At 41.0% G+C, this 27,215-nt stretch overlaps 3 protein-coding genes across 7 annotated transcripts in view; 2 read left to right on the top strand and 1 right to left on the bottom strand.

Annotated features, from left to right (window-relative positions):
• Positions 1-284: 284 nt before the first annotated feature.
• gsg1 (germ cell associated 1) lies at positions 285-10,126 on the top strand. 2 transcript variants are annotated; one of them, XM_008415502.2, is made up of 6 exons: positions 285-1,656; positions 3,191-3,503; positions 6,010-6,057; positions 6,143-6,307; positions 6,397-6,508; positions 7,992-10,126. In XM_008415502.2, exons 1-6 carry the CDS (start codon positions 1,378-1,380, stop codon positions 8,446-8,448), a joined length of 1,374 nt encoding a protein of 457 aa, XP_008413724.1. In that variant the 5' UTR covers positions 285-1,377; the 3' UTR covers positions 8,449-10,126. The 2 variants fall into 2 exon arrangements, with proteins under 2 accessions (XP_008413724.1, XP_008413723.1); XM_008415501.2 differs by having other exon boundaries at positions 287-1,794.
• On the bottom strand, positions 9,256-14,750 carry emp1 (epithelial membrane protein 1). Its single transcript, XM_008415499.2, has 5 exons — positions 14,567-14,750; positions 12,978-13,062; positions 11,100-11,202; positions 10,449-10,589; positions 9,256-10,335 (listed from the first exon to the last, which is right to left on the bottom strand). Exons 2-5 carry the CDS (start codon positions 13,050-13,052, stop codon positions 10,178-10,180), a joined length of 477 nt encoding a protein of 158 aa, XP_008413721.1. The 5' UTR covers positions 13,053-13,062; positions 14,567-14,750; the 3' UTR covers positions 9,256-10,177.
• Positions 14,751-25,505: 10,755 nt separating this feature from the next.
• The window catches only part of LOC103468416 (uncharacterized), an 18,486-nt gene continuing 16,776 nt past the window's right edge, over positions 25,506-27,215 (top strand). For 2 of the 4 annotated variants that reach the window (XM_017306069.1, XM_008415496.2), the window contains exon 1: positions 25,506-26,111. In XM_017306069.1, coding sequence (XP_017161558.1) covers positions 25,607-26,111 — 505 coding nt within the window. In that variant the 5' untranslated portion in view covers positions 25,506-25,606. The remainder of the gene's footprint in view (positions 26,112-27,215) is intronic. The other 2 variants (XM_008415495.2, XM_008415497.2) reach the window with 1 other exon arrangement.

Below are 27,215 nucleotides of genomic sequence, written 5' to 3'. Positions count from 1 at the left end.
ATGACCTGCAGACGACCTGATTCTAGACAGTCGGTAGGTAGATAGGTCAGTCAAACTTTATTAATAGATTACAAACCAGCGTTCTGACAACTATCCCAGCATGCACCGCGCACTTCTTCTACGGGCGAAAATGAAGTCGGCGGCTGCTTACCGTAGTTGCTAGACCTGTTGTGGCTCAATATTGGTCCATATATAAGGCGCACCGGATTATAAGGCGCATTGTCGGCTTTTGAGGAAATTGAAGGTTTAGGTGCGCCTTATAGTGCGGAAAATACGGTACATAAAACCTGTAGTTAGTTAATACAGCTAATCTAGTATTAACTAACTAGATTAGCTGTTTTTAATCTAGTTAGTTAATACTTTGTACAGTCTCTTCCGAGTGGAGCAGCCTCAGGTCTTCTGTAACTTTTTATCAGATTTGCAGCTGACCGCTGAACCTTTTCCTTTATTGATTTGTTTTAGATTGACGGTCTCAAACTTGTTTTCATTTTAGGCCAATTTCAAAATCATGAATGTAGTCAAAGGGCCGGTTGTGCCAGAATGTATCGATAAAACCCGTTTAAAAAACGGATAAAACTGTAATAAATAGCTGTCTCTGCATTCGATAAGTACTTTTTAACATGAAATATTCTCCATATTTTCACATCGATCAGAACTGTGGTCCAGGGCCATACAAAGTCATCCAGGGTCCGCAAAAAGCTTCCCAGGCCGCACTTTGGACACCGCAGCCTTAATGCATAGAGTTATTTCAATACACACAGGTTCTTCGATATTTACAACAGCATATTAGAGCCATTTTAGATGGTGGGAAAAAATGCATTTCTGCCAAAAGAAAAGATCAAATTAAGAGGTTAATCTCATACATTTTCTAGGAAAAACGTGGAAATTTAAGAGTTTCAAAAATCTTCAACTAATTGAGTTTTCTCAAAACTGAGTTTTTTTCTAGCAAAATTTCTTCTGTCCAAGCTCAGAAATTTTTCTAGAAAATTTCACAGATTGATCTCGAGACTTCTGAGTTTTGTGGCGGAAATTTACGGTTAGTATGGAATGTTAAAATGTAACACAAAAAAAGTATACAACAGAAACTCAGGGGGAACAAACACTATTTAATGGAACAGTACATACAGTCCAGTGCTTTGCACCTATCAGGTCTGAATAAATGAATTTCGTATTGATGCTGTTTGTTAATATCACAACTAAGACTTCTCTCTCTAAAGGTCCTACTGCTTTTCAGTATACAGTTTATCTCTCCAAATTTAAAGTTGTGTGTGTATTTGTGTGTGTGTGTAGCTTTGGTCAGTGTGTCAAGGTTAAATCAAACCGACATGGCTGGTGCAGGCTGAAAAGCCTTGGCTGGAGATTGGAGGATGGAAGGGAATGAAATGGATCAAAATGAGTCTAGGAATGAAATTGAAACAGATGGACCTGAGCTGTCTGTTTTGGATTTATTTATACGGCTGGATTAAAGGCGAGTGTGTGTGTGATATTGAGAGATACGCTCCTGCTTGTGTCGGAGTGACAGTCACACACCCCCGTAGAGGTCACCGTGGCGACCAAAATCCTCCCGTCATCAGTGTAGCGGAGTGGGAGTGGGGAGCCGTCACTTCTTTTCCACTTTTTCTCTCCAAGAGGAGGCTGAGGGAAGACGCACAGCAGGTGAGAATCCTTCCTTTGACTCCAGCACACAGTTGGACTTGGAGTAGCCGGGTGCGTCGCGTCCCGTCTCCTGGACGGTTTCCATGGCGATGGCAGATTTCCTCTTCAGTTAATATAGTACATCTTCATCAGGGCTGTGTGAGTTTCTGTCTGTCTGCAAAAGTTTGTAACGATTAGAGTTGTAAAAATTCATTCGTAGCCCTTTGCAACTTCTGTGAATTTTATTGGGACTTTTTGTGACCGACCAACACAAACAGCACAACGTTGGGAAGACGGGCTAAAAATGATGCATTGTTTGAATTTTTTTTTTTTTTTTAATCAGCAAAAAGACAAAAAAAAGAAAAAAAAAGTCTTGACAGTGTGATGTGTAGTTTTGTTCAGGCCTCTGAATCAATACTTTGAAGACCAGCTACTGTCTCTTTAATTCTTTTGGGTTTTTCTCTACCAGCCCAGAGCAGAGGTCAGCGACCTTTACAGCACTAAGAGTGGGTTTTGTCTTCTCTCCAGCTAAACAAAGTGACGAGCCACAAAAGATACAAGACGCTTCAAAACAAAATAGCCACTTTTATCAATACCTGTTGTAGGAATTACATTTTTAGATTGAATAAAAACATATTTTTTTCAAAGGGAATAAATATATCTTTCTTACCATAATGTTTACATTTGATGCATCTTTTACTTTATTTTAAAGCAGGTAGTTTGCAACTTAGAGGCAAAAAATATTAATATTGTATTAAATATGTATTTATTACCTTCACATTTTTTTATATCTTGCTGTGATTTTCAATTTTTAGCCATAGTTACAGTCGCAATGAATGGTCTAGGGAGGTTGCAGACGTCTTGAGAGTGATTTTTTATTTTTTTATTTTTTTTACTAAATAATTCAAACCCAGATTTGGATGAATATCAGTTTTCATGTCTTGCCACAGATTCTCAGTGGGACGTAGGGCTGGACCCTCACTGAGCTGTTCAGACACATGGACATGCTTTGGTACAAATCCGTGGTGGAAGAAGTAATTGTTTACATTTTTTTATTATTAAAAGGCGAAAATCATTTTAGTGTGAATATGACTTATTTAGTAAATGTTATATTTGAAAGAAACTATGTTAGACTTTTGTAGAAAGGTAAATCTGTAACTCACTGTAGTGAGAACATAACAAGGTTCTCGCACTTTTGCAACATTAAAAGAAAAGCAAAACAGTTTCATCTGTTTTTTTTCCGTATCCACATTTAGTAAATAGTCCATGATCAACATCTAAAATGAGATACAGCTGAGCAGATCACTCATTTTAGCCTTGGCTGTTCAGGGTCAAAGGTGAGCCTCCAGCCTTTCTTGTTTCCTGTCCTCCATTTTGTGTTGGTCTGTCACATAAAAATCACAACAAAACACACAGACGTATTAGGAGTATACTACACAAACTCCACATGCACTCATCTGTTACATCTCCTTGGAGATTGAAGTGCATGTCATCTCAACAAAGACAAAAAAAAGGATCTGATATCTTAATTTTAACCCTCGTTTCCCTCCGCCAGCCTCCTCCTCCTCCCATGATGGCCTTCCTCAAGAGAGTACGTTCCCCTTCCCTGTCCTTCTTCCAGACAGTCGTGTCCCTCCTGCTGAGCACCGTGGCCCTCACCTCCTCCTTCTGGTGCACGGGCCAGCAGAAGGTACCCAAGCCTCTCTGTACGGCCACCAAGTTCAAGCGGTGCATCCCTGTGCCGGGGGTGTCCAACACCTCCAACATCCAGTTCTTCTGGGAGACGGGCGACGACCGCTTCGTCTTTCCGTACTTCCACACCGGCCTGTTCATCATCTGCGAGGAGAACATCTATGTGGACGAATGGGGTGAGAGAGCGATGGGTTTTAGTCGGTTGACCCTAAAGGAAAAAAAAAAAAGTAAATATAATGAAGAGACGATGTTCTCTGCAGAATCAAAAGTAAAGTCCAATAGAAGACTGGTTAGTTCCAGCAGCAGAAATCACCAGAACACAGAGAGGTCACAGAGAGGTCATAGAGAGGCCTCCCACCAACCGCTTGCTCTCTGTGGAGCATTTAAAGTGGACGAGTCAGACATGTGAACTCCTCTGAGCCACCTGAATACAACTTGACACTCAAGGTTTTCTGTTTTGGAGAAACATCTATGTCACCTACATCAGATGGCATGATATGTGCAAGAATATAGTCCACTTTACTCTGATACCCTGAAATAAAATGTTATTTATGGGTAAAAAAAACAAACCCCAAAAAGCTTCTACCTTCTTCCCCTTGCAAGAAGGTTTGCTTCCTGACAGCATGGACTCTGTTGAGGTTTTAAATTTTACCCAATTTCCAACGTTTGCCCGTGGCATATGTAATGAGCCAGTTTAATGCTAAGAAGCTTACAGGAAATTGTCTGCATTGTGAACAACCATCCTCCCAAGCAAAGAGAGAAGTGGGGAGCCGAAGAAGGCAGCTCTTAATGTTAACTCAGTTTTTTGGAAGTGTTGCCAAGATGGACTGAACGACTTGGTTAATTTCTATCGAAAATCAACGTCATCTTTCTCAACCGTTCGCTGATTGGCCCCATTGAAATTTTACCAAAGAAATCGAGTTCGATTGGAGAAAACCAGATGAGAAGTTAGAATTGAATTGTGTAGAAAATCAATGGCTGGATGTAAAAGGACAACATTGCTTGTGTTCTTTTTTTTTCTTGTTGTTTGATTCAAAAGCCTGAACATGTCACTAGTAACTCTGACAGGGATTACATAGGTTGAAGAAAATTAATAAATGAAAGAACAACGGATTTCTGAGGAAATCTAAAGATGCTAATCCATTTTTACATGTGACGCTTAGAATATTAAAACAATCTCATCATGAGGGATTGCAACAACATGCTGTTTACTGGAAATGCTAATTGGACTTCATGTAGCAAAACCACTACTGGTCCCACTATGAAGCAGGGCACAGAATGGTAGTTTGGATGAGCCAGGGTCTCCTTGGCTCTCATGTAGATGTGTGACTGTGAGCCGGCGGTGCTGTGTGCTTGGCCCCTAAGAGGATTATCACCATGGCGAGTTCTGCTCACAGAGATTTAGACTTCAACAGCACGACTCAATTATGGATTAAAAGCCAGGGAGGCGAAAGGTTAACAGGATTCACAAACATGGGCCGAGTTATCATCGTCTCGTTTGCAGCTGATCAGACGAACCGAGCAAGAACGACGTAGGGAGTTGTACCGTCGGCCTCTTCGGTGCAACTGCTCACCTCTTTAGAACAAAAGGACAAGAAGTTTAAATGCAAAAACTAAAGTGTACGTCCGGGATTCAGGAAGTAACGCATAATTCTAAGGTTTTTTAGGCTAGTTCAGGGGTCTGTGTGGCGTTAGCTTTAAACAGTTTGAATGTAGGTCAAAAAGTTTAGTATTTGCTAAAACTGTTGGTTTCGTGACACAAGACAGGTAATCTGTGAAAACACTGAGCATTTCTATCTCCTCCCAACGCCACGATTGTCATATGACGAAATGCTCCCAATCAAAAACCACCAATCAGAGCAGACTCAGTTGTACTTTTTTATTGATTAGAGGCACTTCAAATCAGAACTACCTTATGTTGCTTTGACACATAAATTATGTAGAAGTTTGTGTTTGAAATTGGAAAAAAAATAAAAGTGCATGACGACTTTATTAAGTCTGCAGAGTCAGAAAAGACGTCTGACAGCACAAGATCTATAAGATCGTTCTATTTTTCCAACTGTACATGTCGATGATGCAGTCTTGATTTTCTCCTGCTGTCCCTGGTTGCACCTGTTTCTTTAAGACTCATCCTTTTGTGAGTTCGGGGGCAGATTATTGGAGCTATCATTTAAACAGTTTGGCAATCAAGCCGCAAAGAAGCTTAACTAAAAACTGAGACGGGACGATGCTGCTGCTGCTGCGCCCGGAGCCAATCAAGATTCTTCTGAGAGTAATAATTGCTTTCTGGTTGATGTTTTGGGGAAATTTCCTCTATTTAAATTATTATTTTTTAATATCTTTGGGAGAAAATAAATCTCCACTAGCCTGTGTTTCAGCTTTTGGTGCAGCTAATATTTTTCTTTCCACTGCCATCCTGGCAGATTTACACCAAACAAATCCCATAATCCCCCATCAGGTTATGCCCGGCATTAGAAGCGCTTTATGCAAACGGTCTTGTCACATAATAGTTGATGGATGTGTTTAATTAAACTTGGGGTTTCCTCTAGAAGAAAAAAAAAAGAAGGTTTCAGATGTAATTCTTGGTGTTTAATGTAAGGACTTCGGATGTTTATCACGTTTTCTGTCCATGCAGATTTGTGAGTTTATTTCATAACCCCCCTCTTCTTTTTGTCTTTTTAGAAGAGAAATGTCGATGGTTTTACAGTTTGACTCCCGAATCAGAGGAAGGTAAATTCTCCCTTTTCCTGCTGGATGATWGTTTGACATCTGTGCTTGTTCTTTCAGCTCTGAGCCTCCGTTTCTTCCTCTGCAGCAATGATTTGGCTGTGTCTCACGCTGGAGTTCATGTACGTCGGCCTGCTGCTGGTCAGCTGCCTGCTGCTGTCCGCCCAGCTGTGCATCACGGCTTGGTTTCCCTCCACGCTGCGCTGGGGCCAGATGCTCAACGCCTTTGCAGCTGTCTTCACGGTCCTGGGAGGTACAGCTGTTGCCACCTCAGATCTATATTTAGGTTGCTGGTTTTAATTGAAACCATTGATTTTTCTGGGGGTGTTTCGTGCACTGCAGGTCTTCTTGGGATGGTGGGTCACATGATGTTCATGCAGGTGTTTCAGACCACGGTTTCAATGGGACCAGAAGACTTTAAACCTCACAGCTACGGCTACTCCTGGGCGTTCTAGTGAGTTTGTTGGACCTTTCTGTTTTATCGGAACATTTTAAAGGCGCACTTATAAGCAGAAACAACATGCACTGAAACTCAGAGCCAGTGCGTATGAATACGATATTAACCATTACATTTTGTGGAAAAGTAAAGAAATAGTAAAGTTAGACTAAAAATCCTGCATTTTGCAGCAAGGAAAGGTTCATCTTTGAAATAATGATAAGATTTCAACTTTACAATAAGAATGAACTTGTAATGACTTATTAGTTTATGAGTTCATGTTTTTATCAAAGCTGCAGGTATACTTACTATTCCAAATGTTGCAATGGGTCACTTCTGTTTCAATTAATTTATATATTAAAAGAAAGTATTTTCTGCTCTTAAATTTCACTCGCTACCCTTCCAGTATATATAGGAAGGRTAAATGTGTCCCATTGAATCCAAGACTTATCTCAATTTTTTTGACCACACCTATCTAGCTGGTTAAGTAACTAGCTAGTTGAGTAACTAGCTATTTAGCTAGCAGGAGTCCCACAAGCTATCTAGCAATTAACAGGTCTAGAAGGAGAACCTACTATCTCTCTCCCATTACTCTCCAGTTTAGGAGGATTGCTAATTGTTCTCTGGCCAGAAGGTATATCAAGTTCCTTCAGCTAGTTTGGGTTTCTCCTTTCAGAAGGACATAACTTAAAATTCTCCAATGATAAACATCTCAAGTAGGCACCCAAACCACCTAAATGGAATATWTTTGGTCCAGAGGAACGTTACCCCAAATGAAGCCAATCATTACTTGTGAGCCAATCATTACTTGTGAGCAGTGATTGACCCCCTATCCAGAGGGGGGCAGTTTACCACTCCTGACATTTGGTTCCAGTTCTCCATGGCCAGCAATGATAATACCATGGTATCCATAACCTTCAGCTCCCCAGGACAGAAKTCATCCACACACTGTCCTTGGGGAGCTTTTTAACTATTCAAAAAACCTCTGCAAAGGTGATGCATTTACTTCTTCCCTGCTCCCATGACCATGTGTAGTCCATGTTGAACAGATTAAGGATATTTGAAAGAGCTTGTTCTACCAGCAAACAATCTGAGGAATCAAGGTTCCCAAACTAAACACATMCTGTGTCCCGTTGCAGTCGCTTGCCTTCGGACAAGCAAATGTCGATCTCTATTGCCTCCCTGAATTCCATYCGCACCCAAGTTTTTAGTGGGGTGCGAGGGTAGGGATGGGGGTTCAGGTTAGGGTTTTGGGTCACTTGGTACCTGCCTGTTATTTCAGAAGTCCGTAAAGGACTCCTTCCATCACTTTTGGCGTTTACCAATGGCTGCTCTGGTCGCCGAACAACAAATAAACCAAACCATATTCCTACAAACACATGCAATCAATTAAAAGAGCAAAAGAGAAAATCCTGCAGTGACGTAGCTATTTTTGCTCGCACTTTAAGTCTGATTCAGAAATCGTCATGAACAGTGTGCCTCTTGTTCTTGTCTCTGTCAGTTTGGTGTGGCTAGCCTTCACTGTGTGCATGGCGGCGGGCGTCTCCACCCTGAACAACTACACCAAGAAGGTCCTGATGGTGGGGCCCAGGAGTAGCTCCAGCCTCAACCCCTGCAGCTTTAACTTCGTGGGCCTCCTGCCACCTGCTCCCTTCTACACCCCCCCAAACCTGCCCGTCACCCTGTCCGCCCCTCTGCCTGCCCCCGTGATCTCCCACCTGTCTCCCTACTACGAGCCTCCGCCGCCCGCTTCGCCGAGGCTCACCCACTCCCACTCGCTTCCCCTGACCCACTCGGACTCCTTCCCTCCTCCCCCTCCCCACCTGGCACCTGCGTCCCCGTTCCACCGCCTCTCCCTGTCCTCCCCGTCTCTCTCACCCTCCATCTCCGTTCACATGATGCTCCCAGGACGCAACGAGCATYCGTTCGATCGGGACGAGGATTACAGCACGCTTTGAACTCTCACATGCGCATCTCAGAATATCGTCAAAAAGGGAATTTATTTCAGTGAATTTGTTCAAAAAGTGAAACGCATATCGTCACATCACTTTTGGTCAAAAATTATTTATGTTTAACAAGGATGGTAGGTTAGGTTTTGGTTGAAGACTACCGAGTTGACCAGCAGACGGTCACTAACTCAACAACAACCTTTCTGTTCGCGGAGCACTCTGTCCAAGGATTTTGATGGAAAATTGAGTGGAATAAAAAAGTCAGAAACGGCGAACCTGAATTAAGTCATCTGCTGTTCTTTCAACCCTTTAGAGTCCATGTGAAAGTACGTTTGGTCTTTGTTTAAATATCAATCAAAAATTCACCTCTGTACAGTTAAACATAATTTATTTGCAATAAGCATACAGTTATGAAGTTTGAAACACCAAAAAAAATGATTTTTGGGGTTGTTTTTTTTGCCTCGTTTGGATTTTTATTATTTTTATGTCTCTGCTTATGAAATGTTGAAGGTACTGACTGGAAAATACAAAACTGAAAAATGTAACTGTCTACTTCTATTACAAATTTGATTTAAAAGGAAAACATCTCGAAAATAACTTCTGGACAGGTTTTTACAGAATGTTATTCGCAGTTATTCACAGAATGAATGACCTCATCTGTTTTAAACTCAAATGAGTATTTTGTTGTGAAAAATCGTTCCTGTATCATCTATCCTGTATGTTTGTTTCACTTTTGAATCAAAATCACTGAACTACACTGGTTGACATCCATTTACTGCGACTGGTGGAAAAAATAAATGACAAGTCACCACAGGATGAAAATGAAAAGTTTTATTATTTCAAAAGTCACTGTAATGATCATTCATGTAGCAAAAATAAACATCAGACACACGGAGCTTTGTTGGAAAGAAATCCTATTTACACATCATGTCTCGCGCTTCATTACTCAAACAGTTGCCTTTGTGGGAACGCGGCYAGTGGAAAGATTTTAACATTTCCGCACAAAGTTTGGATTTTTCTAAAATTGACATACTCCAGAGTATTTAGTCTCTCCTAATTACAAATATCTTATTCCAACATCTATAATGTTTTTAGAGGAGAATTATTTAATCGAAGGCATTTCCATCATATTAGTTCAGCATTATAAAGAGAGCGTATTTTTATTAGAGAAGATAGAAATAAATTGATAAACTAACAATAAAATAATGCAAAACATCAAATAACAAAATACCCTTTTTTAAATCTACTGTAACATACATATTCATAAATGTAAAAGTACATAAAAAAAACCACACTTGAATATTTATTGATCGTCATTATACTGCCGCCAGTYGAACGCTTAATGATCTCTTTGAAAATAGTGATGGAAAAACTAATCATTAAGTTCGAATTTATCGTAAACCTGAAGCATTTTCTCTGTTCAGCTTAAACAAAACAAAAAACGATATCCTTAGATGCCCTGAAGAAAACCAGCCCGACTCTGGGCTGAGAACACACTTAGATACGACYGAGTTCGACTCCTGCTTCGTTAGTCGAAGGAACCGTCTGAAGGCAGACTCGGTCAAACGTTAAGTGTATGTGAAAATATCCACAGGTCTATTGTGTTCACACTAGCAGCTTAAATTTAATGAAGGAACAAAAAAAAACAGGATTGTAGCTGAAAGAGTAGATCTGTTCCAAAAAAAAAKAAAAAACAAAACAAACGTGGAGTATGATCTAGTGTCCAACTTGTTCCACGCTACTTCTTGCGTAGCACAAAGTAAACGATGGAGGAGATGAACGTCAAACCRAAGGCGATCCACGCCAGGATGAAGCTGTGGCCGTAGTTACCAATGCTCTTCTCGTTGGTGTGGAAACGGTCTGTGTAGATGGACGCTGCGATCATGATGAACAGGCCTGAAGAGGATTTTGAGAGAGGGGACCGGGGGAGGAGAAAAAAAGAAAAGAACGGTGACGATTTAGACCCGTCGGGAAGCGTTCAGAAACGTTCTTTCGCAAGCGTGACTTACAGGCGAGGGCTTGAAAGACGCCGGAGATGGTGAACCTCCTTCCCTTAGGGAGGGTGAAGAGCTGAGCGATAAACACGAACAGGCCGATGATGGAGAAAATGCAGGCGAGCACGGTGGTGGCCTGCACTGCCTGGAGGTAGTCTGCAGGGGGAGCCAGAGAGAGCGACAGTCATCAGTCAGGGCTCAAATAAGGAGGCGGCGTGTGTGACATCATAACAGATGATTTTTATACTAAACAAGATCCCAATCTTCACTTTTGAGAAAAATAAAAAATAAAATAAACTTTTATTAGTTAATTTATCAGAAACATGTATAGAATTTTCAGGTTGATTCCCTTTTTTTGACCCAAATTGTGTGTGTGTATATATATATATATATATATATATATATTTTTTTTTTTTAAGTTTATATCAATTGATGATTATCCACAAACAGCACTTGCTTTGTGTTTTTTCAAATAGGATAAATAAGTATAGATGATCGAATCCAGTTGGAACTCATAAAAAAAAAAAAAACTGTGAAATTGGTGGTGAGTCATTTCTTCCTATGCTAACAATCAGTATGTGAACTGATGTGAGCAAAGTTATAATGCACGCAGTTGGAAATTTAGGTGAAATTCATCAGTGTTTTGGGAAGACAGTTGATGCTTACCTGTTGGATAGTTGTTTGGGAGGTCGGTCATGTTCCACTTGTTGTTTGTCAACACCCAGCGCCCCCACACATCGGTGCTCGTGGTAGAAGTTACCCACCAGGCCTGATGAGAAGAGCAGAGAAATCAAATCAAATCCTTTGACACACCATCCATTTCATTATTCCATGAATGAGTTAACCTTAGCGAAGAGGCAACGTCAAGCGTTTTTAGGACGGATGCTGCATAACCGAGGTATTACTCATTACTCATTCCTCACTTTGGAGCGCAGCGCTCAGAGAAATCTTAGACATTTGAATGTATCTTGAGCAGCGTGTGCAAGTTGGCTTGTTAAACTAACTGTGATCTACCTGTGACCAGGAGAAATGACGAGTATGAGGCCTGGAACGGAAGAGTGAGACGCTAACAGGAGAGGAATGAAAGTCTTAGGAAACGACACTCAGGCGATCAGACTTAGGGACCTGAAGGTATGTTAGATTAGGTTACATGCTGTCAATATCTTCCCTGCGGTAGATTACTCTCTTGGTCAGCTGAAGTTCACGACTTAACACAACTAAAATCTCAAAAGTATTTTATGCTGATGTCATTTCATGAACCTTTAAAACCATGGTGGTCATGTTTGCATTGGGTGGTTAGTTCCAGATGATCAGATTTACATGGGAAATGGGGGAAAGAAATGGTGCGCCACCAATGACTTTCCATCGAGAAACAAACCGCCGCAGCGTCCTTCGACTGGCACATGTGCGCGGAGGTATGGTGTGCGTAGGGTTTTGAGAAACTCGATGATTTCCTGGAGCCACCGCCGCTTGCGGAGGGCGGTCCCCCCCCAAACGATACCTAATGGGAACCGACCGTCCTGCGGCGATGGATGAATATTTAAATTGTGTGTTTGATAGTAAGCAGAGAGAACATTTAGTTTTAAATTATTATTAATATGTTATTTTTTGCGATACCTTCTCTTTTAGCTAGTTACTCCATCTGGAACTCTTTACATGTTGCATTGCTAGTTTGTGTTTCACATAGGAAGCTCAGAGGTGGTGCACCGCCTCCAACCTCTATTTCCTACGTCAATTATTTCATGTCAATAATCAGCCAAATCAAATGTTTTGATGGTTTAAAAATTGATAAAATAGCCTTAGCAAGAACTAGTATAATGTTTTTGACTTAAGTTGTTTTGAGATGCTAGAAGTCAACTTCAGTCCCCGCCCATCTTCGAACAAGTTGTTAGCTTAGCTTTAGTCAAATCTGGATTTAAGACTATGTTCATATTAACCCAGATATTTAGCAAAACGTATATTATCTGTTATGCTTGTATCTCAAATCAATATGTTTAAAAGCATTTTACAATGTTGTCAAGCATGTGGAAATCCTGAGATAATTACAAGAACAATAAAAAGCGATGTAGAGACTCGCTTCTCACTTATTTGTGTTAAAAAAACCTCACAACAATATAACATCTTTTATAACCCCCTCACACACACACACACACACACACACACACACACACACACACACACACACACACACACACACACACGTCTCATCTGCTTGATTATGCTAATCGCAACGTTATCGCCCCCTGCTGGCACAACACATTTTGGAAGAGTAGAACCCAAAACAAAGACCCTATTTTCAGTCTTAGCGTGATGCTCAGGAGAAGCGTGGCAGATGTCACGGTTGGACATCTGCCACGGGAATCGGGGTCGTCTTGTCAGACAGTCAGTTCCCGAAAACATATTTTTCTCTTTGCACCTAATTTTCCGTTGTAGGTAAGTTATTAAATGCATTTCGTTTTGCTAAGCTATCCTTTTCACTCTTCTTGAGCAATCTTTAAGACGAGCTAAAACTGAGCAAACCTGCGTGACGGAGCCTTTACTTACATTGTCAATGGTGGCCGCCAGCAGCAGGATGATGGCTGCGATGTGAAGAATCGAGAGAGCGATGAGAACCAGCATGATGACTTTCCTGCAGGGACGAACGGAAAGAAAACGGGGTTTGAAGTTGACAATTTTGAACGTGCAGCTGACGCTACAACAAAAACATCATGGACGTCAACCCGCTCGCTCTAAAAGGCTTGAAACCAAAAGGCGCCACAACCACTCAGGGCGTTTCTACTCCATTTCTAATTTGGGTTTTTGAGAGAGAGAGCCAATGGATTCTCATGAACCAAACTCAGGTTAATGTCTATAAAAGAGGTTCTGCTGGGGAGAGAGGTGGAGGGGGATCAGTAAGCACAGAAACTGTTGGCAGGGAGGGCCTGGAAAGACTTCCTGGTGGGTAGATGAGTATGGGCTTGTCTAATGCTTGAAGGATACCTGCCACTCCCTGAAATAACTGTAGCGTACACGCCCGGTTCTCTCACCAAGATGCTGATCCCTCCACACTCTGGCACACAATGCAACCCTGCCTGCCTTAAAAAAAAAAACAAAAAAAAAAACAAAAAAACGCAGAGGCCATTTTACAAACTGCTTCATGCTTTCACTGTAAAACTGTAATTACAGTTTTAGTCGCTCGTAAAGAGCCTCGTGTGTACACGAGCCGCGTTTGGAATACGGTCGCGCGGAGCCACGCCGGAGTTGAGAGACATCAGAGGTTCTTGGAATGTGTTGGTTGGGTAAAGGAGCGGTCAAGGGTTGGGCCCTCCAAAAAAAAAAAAAAAACATCCTGGCATGTTTCGTGTCATCATCCAAGCACAAAAAAAAAAGAAAAAAAAAAAAGGAAAAACCTCCTGCAGGCACGGGGCATCAAGCTGGCAGACATGTGACCAGAGCTCGGGCATCATTTCGACTTTTCCGCCTTCCGTTTCACCGAGGGAAACCACGAGATTCACTTTTTGTTTTAGCTCCCTGTGCCGTTTCAGCTTAAAGCGCTGAGAAGCTGAAAAAAAAAAAAAAAACACACAAAAAAAATTCTTTCGAGAAATTAACCAGATTATAAAATCTAGATAAGTTTAAAAAAAAAAATACAAATAATAATAATAAAAAAAGATTCAACTGGGTATTTTCAGAAAGTTTAATTGAGGAATATTCGGTTCTTCCAACTTTCACTCAAAAAGGCTAAACTTGTCAAATGTTGCTGCAGAGACTTTAACGTCTGGCCTCGATGTGTTACTGAGTTTCCCATCCCGGAAAATAAAGAAATAAAACATTTTTTWAAAAAAAATCTAATTTGCAATTTTAGAAGCTGGAAATTCAAATTGTTTAAATTCACCCACATTTTCAAGCCAAATTTCAATTTATCCCACCATGCCAGTAAAGTTAAACCAGCAGTGAAAGAGTAACAGAGTGGAAAATTAAAAACGGTTTCAGGTTAAAGTGGACAACTGAGTGTGCACCTTTCTTCCTCTGAATTTGAATTAAAGCATCCAAAAGCAGACCGTTAGAAGAAAGCATAATCAAATGTGGTTTCTCTGACCCTCCTGGACTCTGCCTCGGCCCTGAGAAGCACCGGGGATAAAACTCCGACTTACTGTTAGACGGCTGCTTGTCTCTTCCACGTCCTTTTCCTCCTGCTGTCAATGATCCTAATTCCAGGCTGCGAGTCTAAATGCACAAACATAAGAAACAACTCCTACACCCACTTATACCCAGCCCTCTTTTACGTCCACACCCAGACAAGCCTCTTGTTTGCCTTTCACACAATCTCTGCCTCCTTCTTCTGTCTGTTCAGCCCATATGTTACTCTCTCTCTCTCTCACACACACACATGCACACACACACTCACAAACCCAAGCAAGTCATTTTTTCCCCCCTCTCGTTCTCATGTCTTTGCCAATCAGCTGAAGATGTTGATTTTACTCTCATGATTGCCACTGGTGACTCACCGGCCATGCTGAGGGGAGGGGGGACTCCTAAAACTCTGACTGGGCGCACGCTGCCATGGCGACAGACTGCAAACCAGCTAAGCATAATCACAATGCTGTTGCCACGGGCGACACGCGCAAGTATATTTAGGCATGTAAACGATGACCCGTGTAGTTTCTTCCTCCTGATGTGTGTAGTGTTTTCCCAGGGTGTTTCAGGACGAAGGCATGTCGCTGGTGGCAACGGGGCGGGGGGCAAACGGGGGCAAGTCGTTGCCTAATTGCAAACCGAGGAGGAACACGCTGGAATGCAAAGGGTGGAGAGGTTGGGAGTCATTTCGCACGGCTGTGACATCAACTGTTATTACTCATGGTCACCGTTTAATTCTCATTGCGGAGTGATGTGCTCCAAATGAGCGCGGTGACAGATTGTCATTTGCCTCTAAGACACTTTGTACTGTTTAGTTTACGTTGAGCTACGAAAGTAAGGTGAGGCTACAGTTTATTTGGTGTCTCATTTGTACTCTGGAGGCGTGTTGTCATCTGCATAACGAGGCATTTCTCAGTGTTTTTTAGAAGGGATGTCGAGTATTTGTCCCTAAACATCCATCTGGAGCACGGTTGAGTTTCTCAGATCTAAGCCGGGTATTTTGTGAGAGCAGGACTTAGCAATAAGCAGCTACCACCAGCACTTGCTTTCTGTTTAATGTCACAATTTAGTTATTAGAGTCCTGTCTACTTTGACAGCATTTGATACCAGACATTCTTGTGACTGGCATTGAAAAGGCAGCCCAAGTACAACCGGTAAGTTCTTGCACCACGTTTTGAGAGTCCTGGGTTTGAATAAAGGAATATTTGTGTTTTAGAATCGGCCGACCAGTTCCAGACTGAAATGTAATTGGGAATCTTTGGCAAAACTGGAAAATGGATGTTAGCAGATGTTAACATGAAGTCCAATTGACACGGAGATATTTTCAAAATCTGAACAGGCGAAATGTTTACTCTGTAGATGTCCGACGATACTTTGTACTGGTAAAAAAAAATTCCCAGAAATTTGTGGTTGTACTCTTGCAAGAAACGGGACACTGAGGGGGAAACTCTTTGAATTGCTGTAAACCTTTTATCCATAAAAAAATCAAATGGAAAAGTAAAAAAACGAAAAAAAAAAACAAACATCTCCTTGTTCATCATCAGCCTGCAGAGTTGTGAGCAAATTCCTGCGTTTCAAATCCGACACAACTGAGGCGCAGGAGCAGAAGCCGAGATGTGTGGCATCATTTTTTAGTAGGCCAAACGGCTCAGTATGTGGCAACGTGTGAGAGGAAGACAGCAGCAACACGGCGAAACCCGTCTCATCCTTCCACTCCGGATGAAAGAACAGCTGCTTAGAAACAGCATCAGTTTTCACATCGGTGAAGTCCTTTGTGCTGAAAGCCGAACTATCTACTTATCCGTCCGCAACCCGACAATTGGCATCAATCTCTGAAGCAGAACTGCGTAGATGGCAGGAAACATTAGGGGCCGTCCCAGTTTTATGTGCTGTTGACAAACTTCAAGGTGATCAAACGAGTGCACTGACGGCGCTGAATGCTTACTTCCGCTCCCGCCACACGGCAGAGGACAAAACATCTACCTCTCGTCATTTTTCCTCCCCACAAATCTTTGTGAAAGATGGGGAAGAAGTTGGTACATTTTGGCCCAAGTAGGGAGAACAGAACTCAAAACTCTCACTGCAAAAACATGGCGATGGCAGCATCATGCTGTGGGCACACACTTCTTCAGCAGGGACTGTTAGTCTGATTGGTAGTAGATAGAAAGGTAGATGGAGATAAATTTCTGATGATCCTGTTGGCTTTTTTCCTTCCATCAATCCGAATGGATACTTGTGTGTTAAAATGGTCTAGTCAAAGTCCAGACCCAAATTTCTATACAAATCTTTAGAAAGGCTTGGAAACATCTGTCTTTCAGTTAAATGAACCCACACTCTTCATTGCCCTATTAAATTAATCCCAACAAAATACTGGAAAATTATGATAAATTACACTGTAAAAACGTGTAGTTGTGTCTACTAGCTTCTAATCTTTAAATCAAAGAAATATCGCAGGTTTAAGATTTTGAACTCAATTATGTGAGTTTTGAAAGACAAACATGCAGCTGTAAGTTGTGTTAACTTCTTCTGTCTTCATTTTTTCATATCTCCAAAAGTTGAGAGAGCTCAGGTTTTTAAGTTGGCATTTAAAGAAAAAAGAACTGAAATGAGGGAGTGGGAACTATTTCCCAGAATGCTTTGCATCATGTGTTTGTATGTTGTGTTGTGAGTGAAGTGGACCCGCCTCTTGTGTGTTGTAAAGGCAAATGTTCGTTCAATCTAACTAAAATGCAATTAAACGCATTTTAGACATTTTGTTAATGTAAGTTGAGTCAAGAATAAGAATAAATAATTAATCTTAACTCAATAAGGGAATTGAGAATAATACAGAAATTTATCACGACTCACAATTGAAGATTAATGCGCAATCAGAACTAAAAATAAAAAACAATGTTTAGACTAATTGTTTCTTGCTGAATCATTTTTGATGTTCATTTTTGATTAAAACCAGAACAATTCTCCCTTTGACTTTTCTTGCATCTCCAACTTTCATTGTCAAGCTAAACCCACTTTCAGATGTTTTACAGTGCACTTATTAAATATCTGTGCCGGTTTGGGTCGGAAATGTCAAATCAGCGATGGAGGCGTAACACACAGTGAGCACAGGGACGTCAGCCATGTTCAGCCTGGAGGTGCGGTGAATGGAAACCGCTTCCAAGTTTAAATCCAGTTTCTTGCTAGCTGCGAGTTCAATGCGGAGTGAGTTGAAGGGGGCTGGTGCGGCACGCACAGCAGGAACAGTTTATTAATTTTCATATTCAAAACGTCTGAAAAATAAAATAAAAAAACTTGGGACATACAGAGAATCTGAGCTCATTATGAGGGGAATATTCCACCAACTGGACCCTGAGACACGCCGCCGGTTCAGACTGCAGACGGCTGGCCGTGTGGCTGCGTTCTGACCGGGGTCGAAGGTCAGACGCAGAAGCCGGGAGTGTAATTACATAACGGAGTGGGAGTGAGATGAACTGGAACGAATCATTCCGTGTCCCAGACGCCACACCTTCAAACAATCCTTTCAACATGCCAGCTTCATTTAATGGGAGGTAATTTTGAAGATGTGCAGCCTGGAAAACCTCAGACAAACACTCCAAACCGAGATGAGTAACTCGGCCTCTGATGCATGGAAATAACACGCGTCCCGCTTCGCAACGTGACTCAAGATGGAGTTGGGGGGATGGGGGGGCAGGAGGAGAAAAATAACCGAATAGCTATGCAGTGAGGCATCTTGAGACCCAAACCGCTTCCAGGACGCGATGTGAGACGGATGGCAGAGGATTGAGGATGAAAAGGACAAACCAGAATGCGGTTGGACCTGCTCGCGTTCTGGGTGTGGGCTACCCCACCCTGCAGGTGAGAGGAGGCAAGGTTAGCAACGTTCGCTTTAGGAGAAATGCGCCACTCCCTGCAGCTCAATCTATGCACCAAACAGTATGCGCAGAGAGCGTCTGAATAAAAAAATAAAAAAAAGCCCAAAGGGAAATGCCTGTGGAGCGGCAACAACAAGAAAAAAGCCTAAGCAAGAATGTTCTTTTTTAGCTTTTCTTCAAATCCTAGTGTATTTTAAGAAGAGGAAACGCCATGAGTCACACATCCGTCAGCTATGATTTAGTTTTTTTTTTCTTTTTTAGAGTGAAAACCTATTGGATGTTGAGCCATGCCACAGCAAAGAAAGGGGGGTGGGGGGGTAGGAGTTTGGTCACAACATGTTTTTAAAATCCCAGCAGAAGAAACGGGCCAATCACGTGCCTGTGAAAGCCCTGGCGGAAGACCAATAGGAGAGGCCGGTGGCTCTGTTACCTGAAAAACCAGAGTGGTGATGAAGTATGACTCGCAGCCTTGCAGAGGTATTATAACCCCTTGAACTCACTTTAGCTCACTTTTTACAACAAACTTTATTGTTTCATGGTGATTTTATGCAACTAACTTGAAATATTGCTTTTTTTTTTTTTACAAAGGGACAAGTCTAAACCAACACGTTATAGTAAATTACTGAAAATAAACCAATTAAAATGAAACATCATGCATTCAACATCAACTGTTAGCACAGTTTAAAATAACTATTGCTTAAAGGAATTATCGCTTTTCATTGCATGTGATTTTCTTAAAACAACTGAATTGACTATACATTTTTAGAAAGGTGCATTTTTATGATTTAAAATGCCAAACTTTTTAATCTCAACTACAAATTTTCAGAAGGTGCCAAATCGACACGCCCGGATGCACGATACACTTTTTTCACTTCCAATACCGATATCTGATGCTAAGTATCTGCTGATACCGATGCGATACAGAAAAACTGAATTGGCTAAACACTTTAATTTAAAAAAAACAAAACAAATGCAGACATAAATGTACTGAATTATACATTTATTTGATAACTCTGCACCGGTACAACACACTTTCATACACTGATAGCTTCACTAGTTGGTCAAACATGTAAAAACAACTTTAATTTGTTCTGTCAGTGCAATTAGGAGTAACATAAATAATAAACTGAAACAAACAAAAACAATAAGTTGACTATCTTGGTCAAACATGCAAAAAATAAACCGAAAAAAAAATGTAGCAAAGTTTTGAACAAAAATAATTTATGTTCTTCAAATGTTTCCTATAATTGCAGAGCAGCTTTTTTTCTCCCCCTTGTTCCCACTGGTACTTTGAGACGCTCTGAAACATAATTATTACTTCCATGTAAAAAATCATGTTGGTCAAATTAAAAGATCACTTCAAACCTAAATTTGTCAGACTCTAATCAGTGTGCCTATGATAAAAAAGCATTCCCACAGCATGATGCTGCCGTCACTACGGCTTTCTTCTTAAAGGTCGGATTCTTAGAGCGCAGGACTAATAGTTGAGCTGTTCACAGATTTACTTCAAACCTCTGAAACCTAATCGGGTGATTCTTTTGTGGCAGCGGTTTGTTAAACTGGATCTTTATCCACGGGCGCGAGAGGAAAAGGGTGGAATACAAATGCACACCACACTTATCAGATGTCTACTTGCAGAAAACAAATTAAAAGGCATGAATCGTGTCTGTCGGCCGCATAAAACAAACAACAAAACAGACTGATATTTTTTGGTGGTTGCAAGGTGACAGAATGTGGGAAAGAGGTGTGGAAACTTTGTCGAGGCTTTTGTACGCTGTCCCAGCTGACGGCAGCTGGGTTAAAAATGACTTCTCCTCGCAGGGTGGAGGGACTAGTTTTGGTTTTAAACCCGCCGTCAGAAAGCTGGATTTGCTTTTCAAACAACAACCCACCCTGCACTTTGGCATTTAAGTTTTTATTTTTTATTTTATACAGTGGAAACATGACTTAAGAGGAAGCCGCTTTCGAACAAGGACTCCCCTTATCAGAGCGTGGAGTCAGCTGAGTCACGCATTGCCAAATTAACGGCCGCCTGCTTGTCTCACTGCTGATGCTAACCGCTGATGTCGGAGTTCAATCATCCCGAGAAATGGGAGGCATTTGATCTGAAGAGATGGATCTAAACAAACACAGCGCTTTGCTCCTTATGGTTGAGTAATGCCCAAATCCCACTCGTCCCCCCCCCCAAAATGAAAGGTGTGTGTAAGAGAGGAGTCTGGAGAATTTCAAAACAAAAGCCAGAAGCTGGCTGCCAAGTCACTGCCGGCCTTTTCTTTTTGCACAATCGCAAATCTCTGCAGTCTGTGGTCGGCCGTCGTCTCATTCCTTTGCCGTTTTGCACAACGTCGTACCTTGCCCTGAGATTTCTTCACTCTTTTTTTTTTTTTTAAAGAAAACAGCCCTCGGGCTCATTTACAGGATTTACAGGGAGGAGGAGGGATTGTAGGTGAAATATGTCTCTGAATGAGGCAGATCACACAAAAGGAGGGGAGGTAAGAGTTACTGTTGCAACTTCCACCTGACCTGAGGCTGTTGAGCAACTGAAAAAAAAAACAAAAAAAAAAAGAGTCAGGCCTTTTCTTCCTGGCGTCACCAGGCTGGCTTTGGTGATAAACTTCTTGGTGGTGGACAAACATCTTAAAAAGAAAAAAGACAAATAATTTTTTTCACATTTTGTCTCTTTATCTGTAAACTCTAACGTATTTTATGGATTTCATGTCAGGTTGACACAAAACAGTGCATGATTACAACAAAACAACAACATATCAATCTGAAAAGTGTGGCATGCATTTGGTTTCAGCCCTAGTGAGTCGGTGCTTTGTAAAACCAATTACAGCTGCTATTTTTTTAAAAATATGGTTTTACATTTATGTCCTCATAGAAGACATTGACTGTGTGCCATTTTGTGACATGAACATGATTGGTCAGCACTTTTCCAGTAGGGGGTGTGGCCCCCTTTGCCCCCCTTCTTAGGGGCCCCACTATCTCCACTTCTTCTAGAAATAGTCCAAGTGCTAAAAAAAAAAACATTCATGAACTCTCTAGTAATCGTTTACTGTTATTTGGTGTCAGAAATCTCTTAATACTGACATCACAGTCAGCGGGCGCTGCCCCTCGCCTATCAACCCAAACAGAGCTCCGCCCACTTCGTTGCTAAAACACGAGTGTGTTTGGTCAGCTGGGTTTTTATTATGGACTGGACGGAACAACATGTAACCGCAGGGTTGAAGATGTAGGGTTGCTCATGTGGTTGCAGCTATTTTCACGTGTGGAGAGTGTTGGTGAATAGCTTCAGGGCGTGGCCAAAAGCAGCTCATTTGCATAAAAGTGACAGAGTCCTGAAACAAAGAGCTAAAGATAGGCAGAACAGAGTCTATTTTGTGAGAATGATTTTGTGAAAAAAATGTAGTAAACATGTTTTGTGTATCCCACAGACTTATTCTGACTTCTTACAAAAGAAAATCCAACAGATCTCCTTTAAGTTCTGGGCTTTGACTGGGTCATTCTAACATTTTACTATAATTTGATCTAAACTATTCCACTGCAGTTCTACCTGGATGTTTAGGATTGTTGGACTCTATTTTCTAATTACTTCAGATTTTTTTAGGGGTTTTAGAGAAAAAAAAAACTATTTTATTTACTATATTTTATTTATTCTCTATGTTGTCACTTTACCAATCCACCATATCAGCTTTATCTTCTCTGGACAAGTCACCATAGACATTGAAGAAAAACACAAACTTCACACAGTTTCCATTCCTTATTTTTTTGTTTCTGTTGCTTAGCAGTGCGGTTATTACCAGCTTCCTTTTCCCAGACAATGGATGCATATTTTCGTATTCTTCGCCTCACACTGCTCAACAGGAAGGGAGTCATTTCTCACTCCTAACCAGCCGAGGATTATTGAGATGTGGCTCCGGTTCAGGTACAAACACATTGCTAACCACTGGAGCTGGACACAGCACAACCCGCACAACAAAACAACCTTTTTCCCACACCTCCAATGAGCTCATGCCTGTGAAGGTAACAGCAGGTAGGCGAGTCGTTCTTAAAAGTTTATCMCCCAGTAAGAGGACTTCTAGCAGCATTAAGGGATGGAGTGATGAACTGCATGGGTTGACGGCGCGTTTAAGGAGATTCTTTATATAGTAGAGTCAGGTTAGACCCCAACATGAGAACCTTAAGATGCTGGTTTATTAGTAAACACTAAAATACTGATGCCCTGGGCGAGCCCCTCCTTCTGCTGCCCCTCCCCCCAACCAATTAAAGCGCAAAAAATTATAATTTTTTATTTTTTTTGTAAACTGGAATCCGAGCAATCGGCAGGAAGCAAAATGAAATTACTCCACATGTATACAAGTAGCAGAGTACAACTGACAGATAAGTTGTTCTTTATTTTCTAGTTCCTGTTCCCCTTTTTAATGACGCCCTGGGCAACCGCCCATATCAAACACAGCTACTGCTCACACCAGATAAATGTCCTTCAACAAGTTGCAGATTTTTATTTATTTTTTAACAATCAACAAATTTCTGAAGTTTAGCAGAGCTCTCCTAACTTGTTTGATTTCCACGGACAAACATGTTTTCCATTGCCTTCTACTTGATGATAGTCTTCCCCTTCAGTGGATCCTGGGTTGTGACCGTTTAGGTGAGACAATTAAACGCTGGAGAAAAATTGGGTGTTTTAGTGGAACAACCGTGTTGAACACAGATTAAAGATAGTTTTAGGAAGGACAAGGCAGGCTAGCGTCAAGTTTCTGAAGCCATGTCTGTGTGAAGGAACCATCCAAATTAAACGAGAACCAAGAAGAATGGTCAAAAAAATAAATAAAAAAACACAAGGAATTACATGCGGCACTTTCTGGAAGGTGGGTGTCCTGTTACGTTTGGAGTAAAATTAACTACATTTCAGTAAAAAATACAGTCAAACATGGACCCGTACTTCCACCTCTGATTGGCTCAAATAAAAGGAAGGTTTTTATGTGCCTTAGTCAAATTTGAGAATAAATCTGAAACACACTGGTGTGACCTTTATCCAGTTGTTTATATTAATCTGGACCATTTAAATTTAGCCAAAATAAATCTTTCTCACTTTTTCCGAGCATTGCATCTCAATGCTCTGAGAGATGGGTGGTGGAAAATGTACTGAAATATTTTCTACTCTTACTTTCTACTCAGTTTACGAGTAAAATGAAAGAAGTAAATGCCAGCTCAAAGCCAAATGAAGAGAGTGTGCCAAGCAAGCAACTAATAAAACCTGTAAGGGATCAGTTTTACGCATCTGTAAAGCGTAAACTCTGGTTTTATTATTCAGTAAATGTGAATGGCTGCAATTTTCTAAAGGTTAAATATCATCTGAGCCACAGTTTTCACTCAACAACTATTTCCTCATGTATTTAGCCGAGCTAGCATGTTTCCACGATTATCAACCGCAGAGGTTTCACACTTTTCCCCCTCAATTCACAAAATCTAACTCTACTGCCTTCCTTATGTCATCACTTCCTGTCGTTGCAAAGCATTTCTGCTTCCTCCTGCTCCCAGTACAGTGCCACCCATTGCTTTTTTTTGCATTTTTTTTAATTTCTCTCAGCTCACACACACACACACACACACACACACACACACACACACACNCACACACACACACACACACACACACACACACACACACACACACACACACACACACACACACACACACACACACACACAAAGCCTTCCTCTCTCAATGAAAACCAGACACACACGCTGTCCTCACACTCCAAGCCAAAAGAAAACAACTCCCGGCCGTAGCTAGGCAACTCCAAATGTGAGTCATCCCTCTGCCGCGCCCTTCATCAACGGATCGGCCTCTTCTGCGAGGTTCTGTTTTAGAGGCGACGTGAGAATAATTCGACTAGCGACCGGACGTCTGCGTGTTTCATCTGGCAGAGCGAAGTGAGTTTGTTTCTGAGCCGCTTCAGGAAGACAGACATGCGTACGAGGACGGTTTTATTTATTATCCTTTTCTTTGACATCATAAAAAAAACTTATTAAAGGAGTTGTAAAATGAAATTTATGACAATGGCTGCGTTTTAAAATAGCATTTTATGTGCAAATAATGAAATAAAATTGTGCTTTAACAATGAAGCAAAATATTCTCTGTGGGTTTTTGGAAAGAATTTACTGGCTTAGTCTGAAAAGTCACGGGAATTATTTATATGAAGGGCAAAGGTCAATTTACTAGAATCCTTTCACTGTGGGAATGTCAGTAATCCAATGTGGCTCACTGTCGCCCTCTAGTGGAGGAAGGTGTTCGGTGATGAAGTCATGTAGGGCTGCACAATACTGGAAATAATTAACATTTTCGAAATGATCCAATAAATATTGAGGTATAAAAAAATAATTATTGGTTAAAATAACTAAATTTCCATCACGCTTTTGAAATTTTTATTTATAAAAAGTTCTGAAAATCACGTATGCAGTATTTATTGTTGCTCTATAAAAATATTTGAAGTTACTGAAGTTTCTGGTTGCAATACTGTAAACAGCAGTGTAGATTATTGCTTTACTCTTTTGTCAGTAAATAGTTCTTTAAGATGCCAGTCTGAATTTATGTGTGTAATAAAGTTCTCAAATGTGAATGTTGCTTTGAGATTTATTACATTGTAGCGGTGCCATTTAAAACCTTTTCCCCCTGCACCCAACTTTTTATTATTATGCTTGGATACAGGCTTAGGAACAGCCAGCCTCTTTAGTAATGGCCTTTGGCAGCTTACCCTCCTTATGCCGGGAGTCCAGGCCATAACATAATATATTGCAAACTTAAATGTATTTATGTTTATTAGTATTCTCTACTTCTCTAAAGATCTGAGAAACTGAATTTGAAGATTTTATTAATTGGTAACCACAATAAGCAAAATGGACAGAAATGAACGCTTAATATGTATCACTGTGTGTGAAGAATCTGTTAAATAAATTCCCCTTTTCATTTTGAATATATTTATTGGGATGCACTTGTGTAATAAAGTAAAATTTGACAAAAAACGACAGCAGACGTAGTTGTAGTCTAGAGCCCAGTGAGCATGCGCCATTAATTTGTGCCAATTAGTGAGCAGGTGTGTTAGCAGGACGTCTACAAATCAAACAGCCGCTCTTCACTCGGTCCCAGTGTTTTGGTGCTTAGAGAGAAAAAAAATCGTGTCTGCAATGTATTTGAAACTAAAAGCGTACTGCTTGGGTGTTCCACTTTTATACACCCTATCGACAATAAACCTGTCTTCATTAGTCCAGTGTGAGCTCACAGCTCGCTCCTTCCAGCCAACCTCTCGGTCGGCTCCTCACAATGTCCGGAGCGGTGTTTTAACGACCAGAGTCCCCAGCGACCCCTCCACCAGAGCGGCCAGGCATTTGGCCTTCTTCAGCGGCCCACGGCGCCAGAACCTTGAAGACGGTGACCGGAAAACGACGAGGCTCCCCAGACCCGGGTCAAAGCGGGGAATTGGCGCCAAAATGGCGTCGTCTTCAAGTTTAGCACTCCGCTACAAACACTGGCAAACGGAGGAAGAAAGGCTGTTTACTTCTCACGAGGTTCTGGATGGTAAATGCAGCAGGGGAACCATCAGACGTGTAGTCCCCGGGAAGTTTTACGTTACCGGTCAGCTGGAAGCAAACCCCCGACACGGACGCTACCTGTCAAGTTCTGCTGCTACAGGTGAGAGACCTGGCTTCTGCTACTTCATGTTGTTGAACAAGGAAAGGTGACGGCGTAATTCTGCTTCAATATATGCGAGGTTTCTTATCAGCAGGGCCGGATGTAGAAGGGTAGGAGCCCCTGGGCTACAGCCAGTTTGGTGCCCTGCTCACACAAAAGTTTGTCTCAGGCGTTGTTTACTGTAAATGGAAGTTTTTAGGCTGTGTGCACATCAAAACTGARGTTTTTCATAATGGCATTTGAAATGTTCATTTTTAAAAAAAGTTTCTCTCAAACATTAAATACATTTGTTAGGCTTTTATGTGGCATTGAAGTGTAATCATTGGAAACGCACCATTAACATGAGACAGGAGTGGAATGTTCACTTACAAGTTAAGTTTAGATTCGTCGTAATACGGTTTGACAGTACTGAAAGTATACATTTTGCTTTAATCAGTTTCCTTGTTTTTTTGCATTATTTTTTTTTTTAAGAAAAAAAACTGCTGGTCATTTGTTGCTTCAGCATTTACTACCCATAGTGCCATCTGCTGGTGGACATTTTTCTACAGATTGTTTTTGTAGTCAGACATTGCGTGGTATCGCTGAGAAACGCATCTTGAGGAGTTCAGACTAAATAATTTTTTACTATTAATGTGAACAGTATTTCTGAACAATGCTTTTGTGCTTGCTTCATTGCATGAACAGAGTTGCACATGTTTTTGTTGGGTGTTTATTTATTGATTCGAATTAGCAGTTTTATGAAGATTAAAAATTTTGGAAAACTTTTTCCAATGCATTTAGTTGGACTTTTTGAACTATGGTCAATTCCCAGAAGAAATGATTGAAATAAAAGCAACTTTTTGAAAATACTTCAGTAGTTTTTTTTTTTAAAGGGAAATAAAAAAATTGATTTGAGATTGGGGTTTTTTAAGCCATTTCACCAAATCCTAGTTCTTCTCTGTACTTGCCAGCTTTGCCAAGTTTCAAACTTGAAAACATCTGTTCATATTTAGTGTAATATAATTATGATAAATGTGGATTTTTATTACCTTTTTGATAACCCTAATCTCCAGGGTTATCAAAACCCTGGAGATTAGGGTTTTACTATACTATGCATAGTATAGT

Source organism: Poecilia reticulata, linkage group LG8 (assembly GCF_000633615.1).
Source record: "Poecilia reticulata strain Guanapo linkage group LG8, Guppy_female_1.0+MT, whole genome shotgun sequence".
NCBI lineage: Eukaryota > Metazoa > Chordata > Actinopteri > Cyprinodontiformes > Poeciliidae > Poecilia > Poecilia reticulata.
The sequence above is the reverse complement of the archived record's forward strand: the minus strand, read 5'-3'. Positions and strand labels throughout refer to the sequence as shown.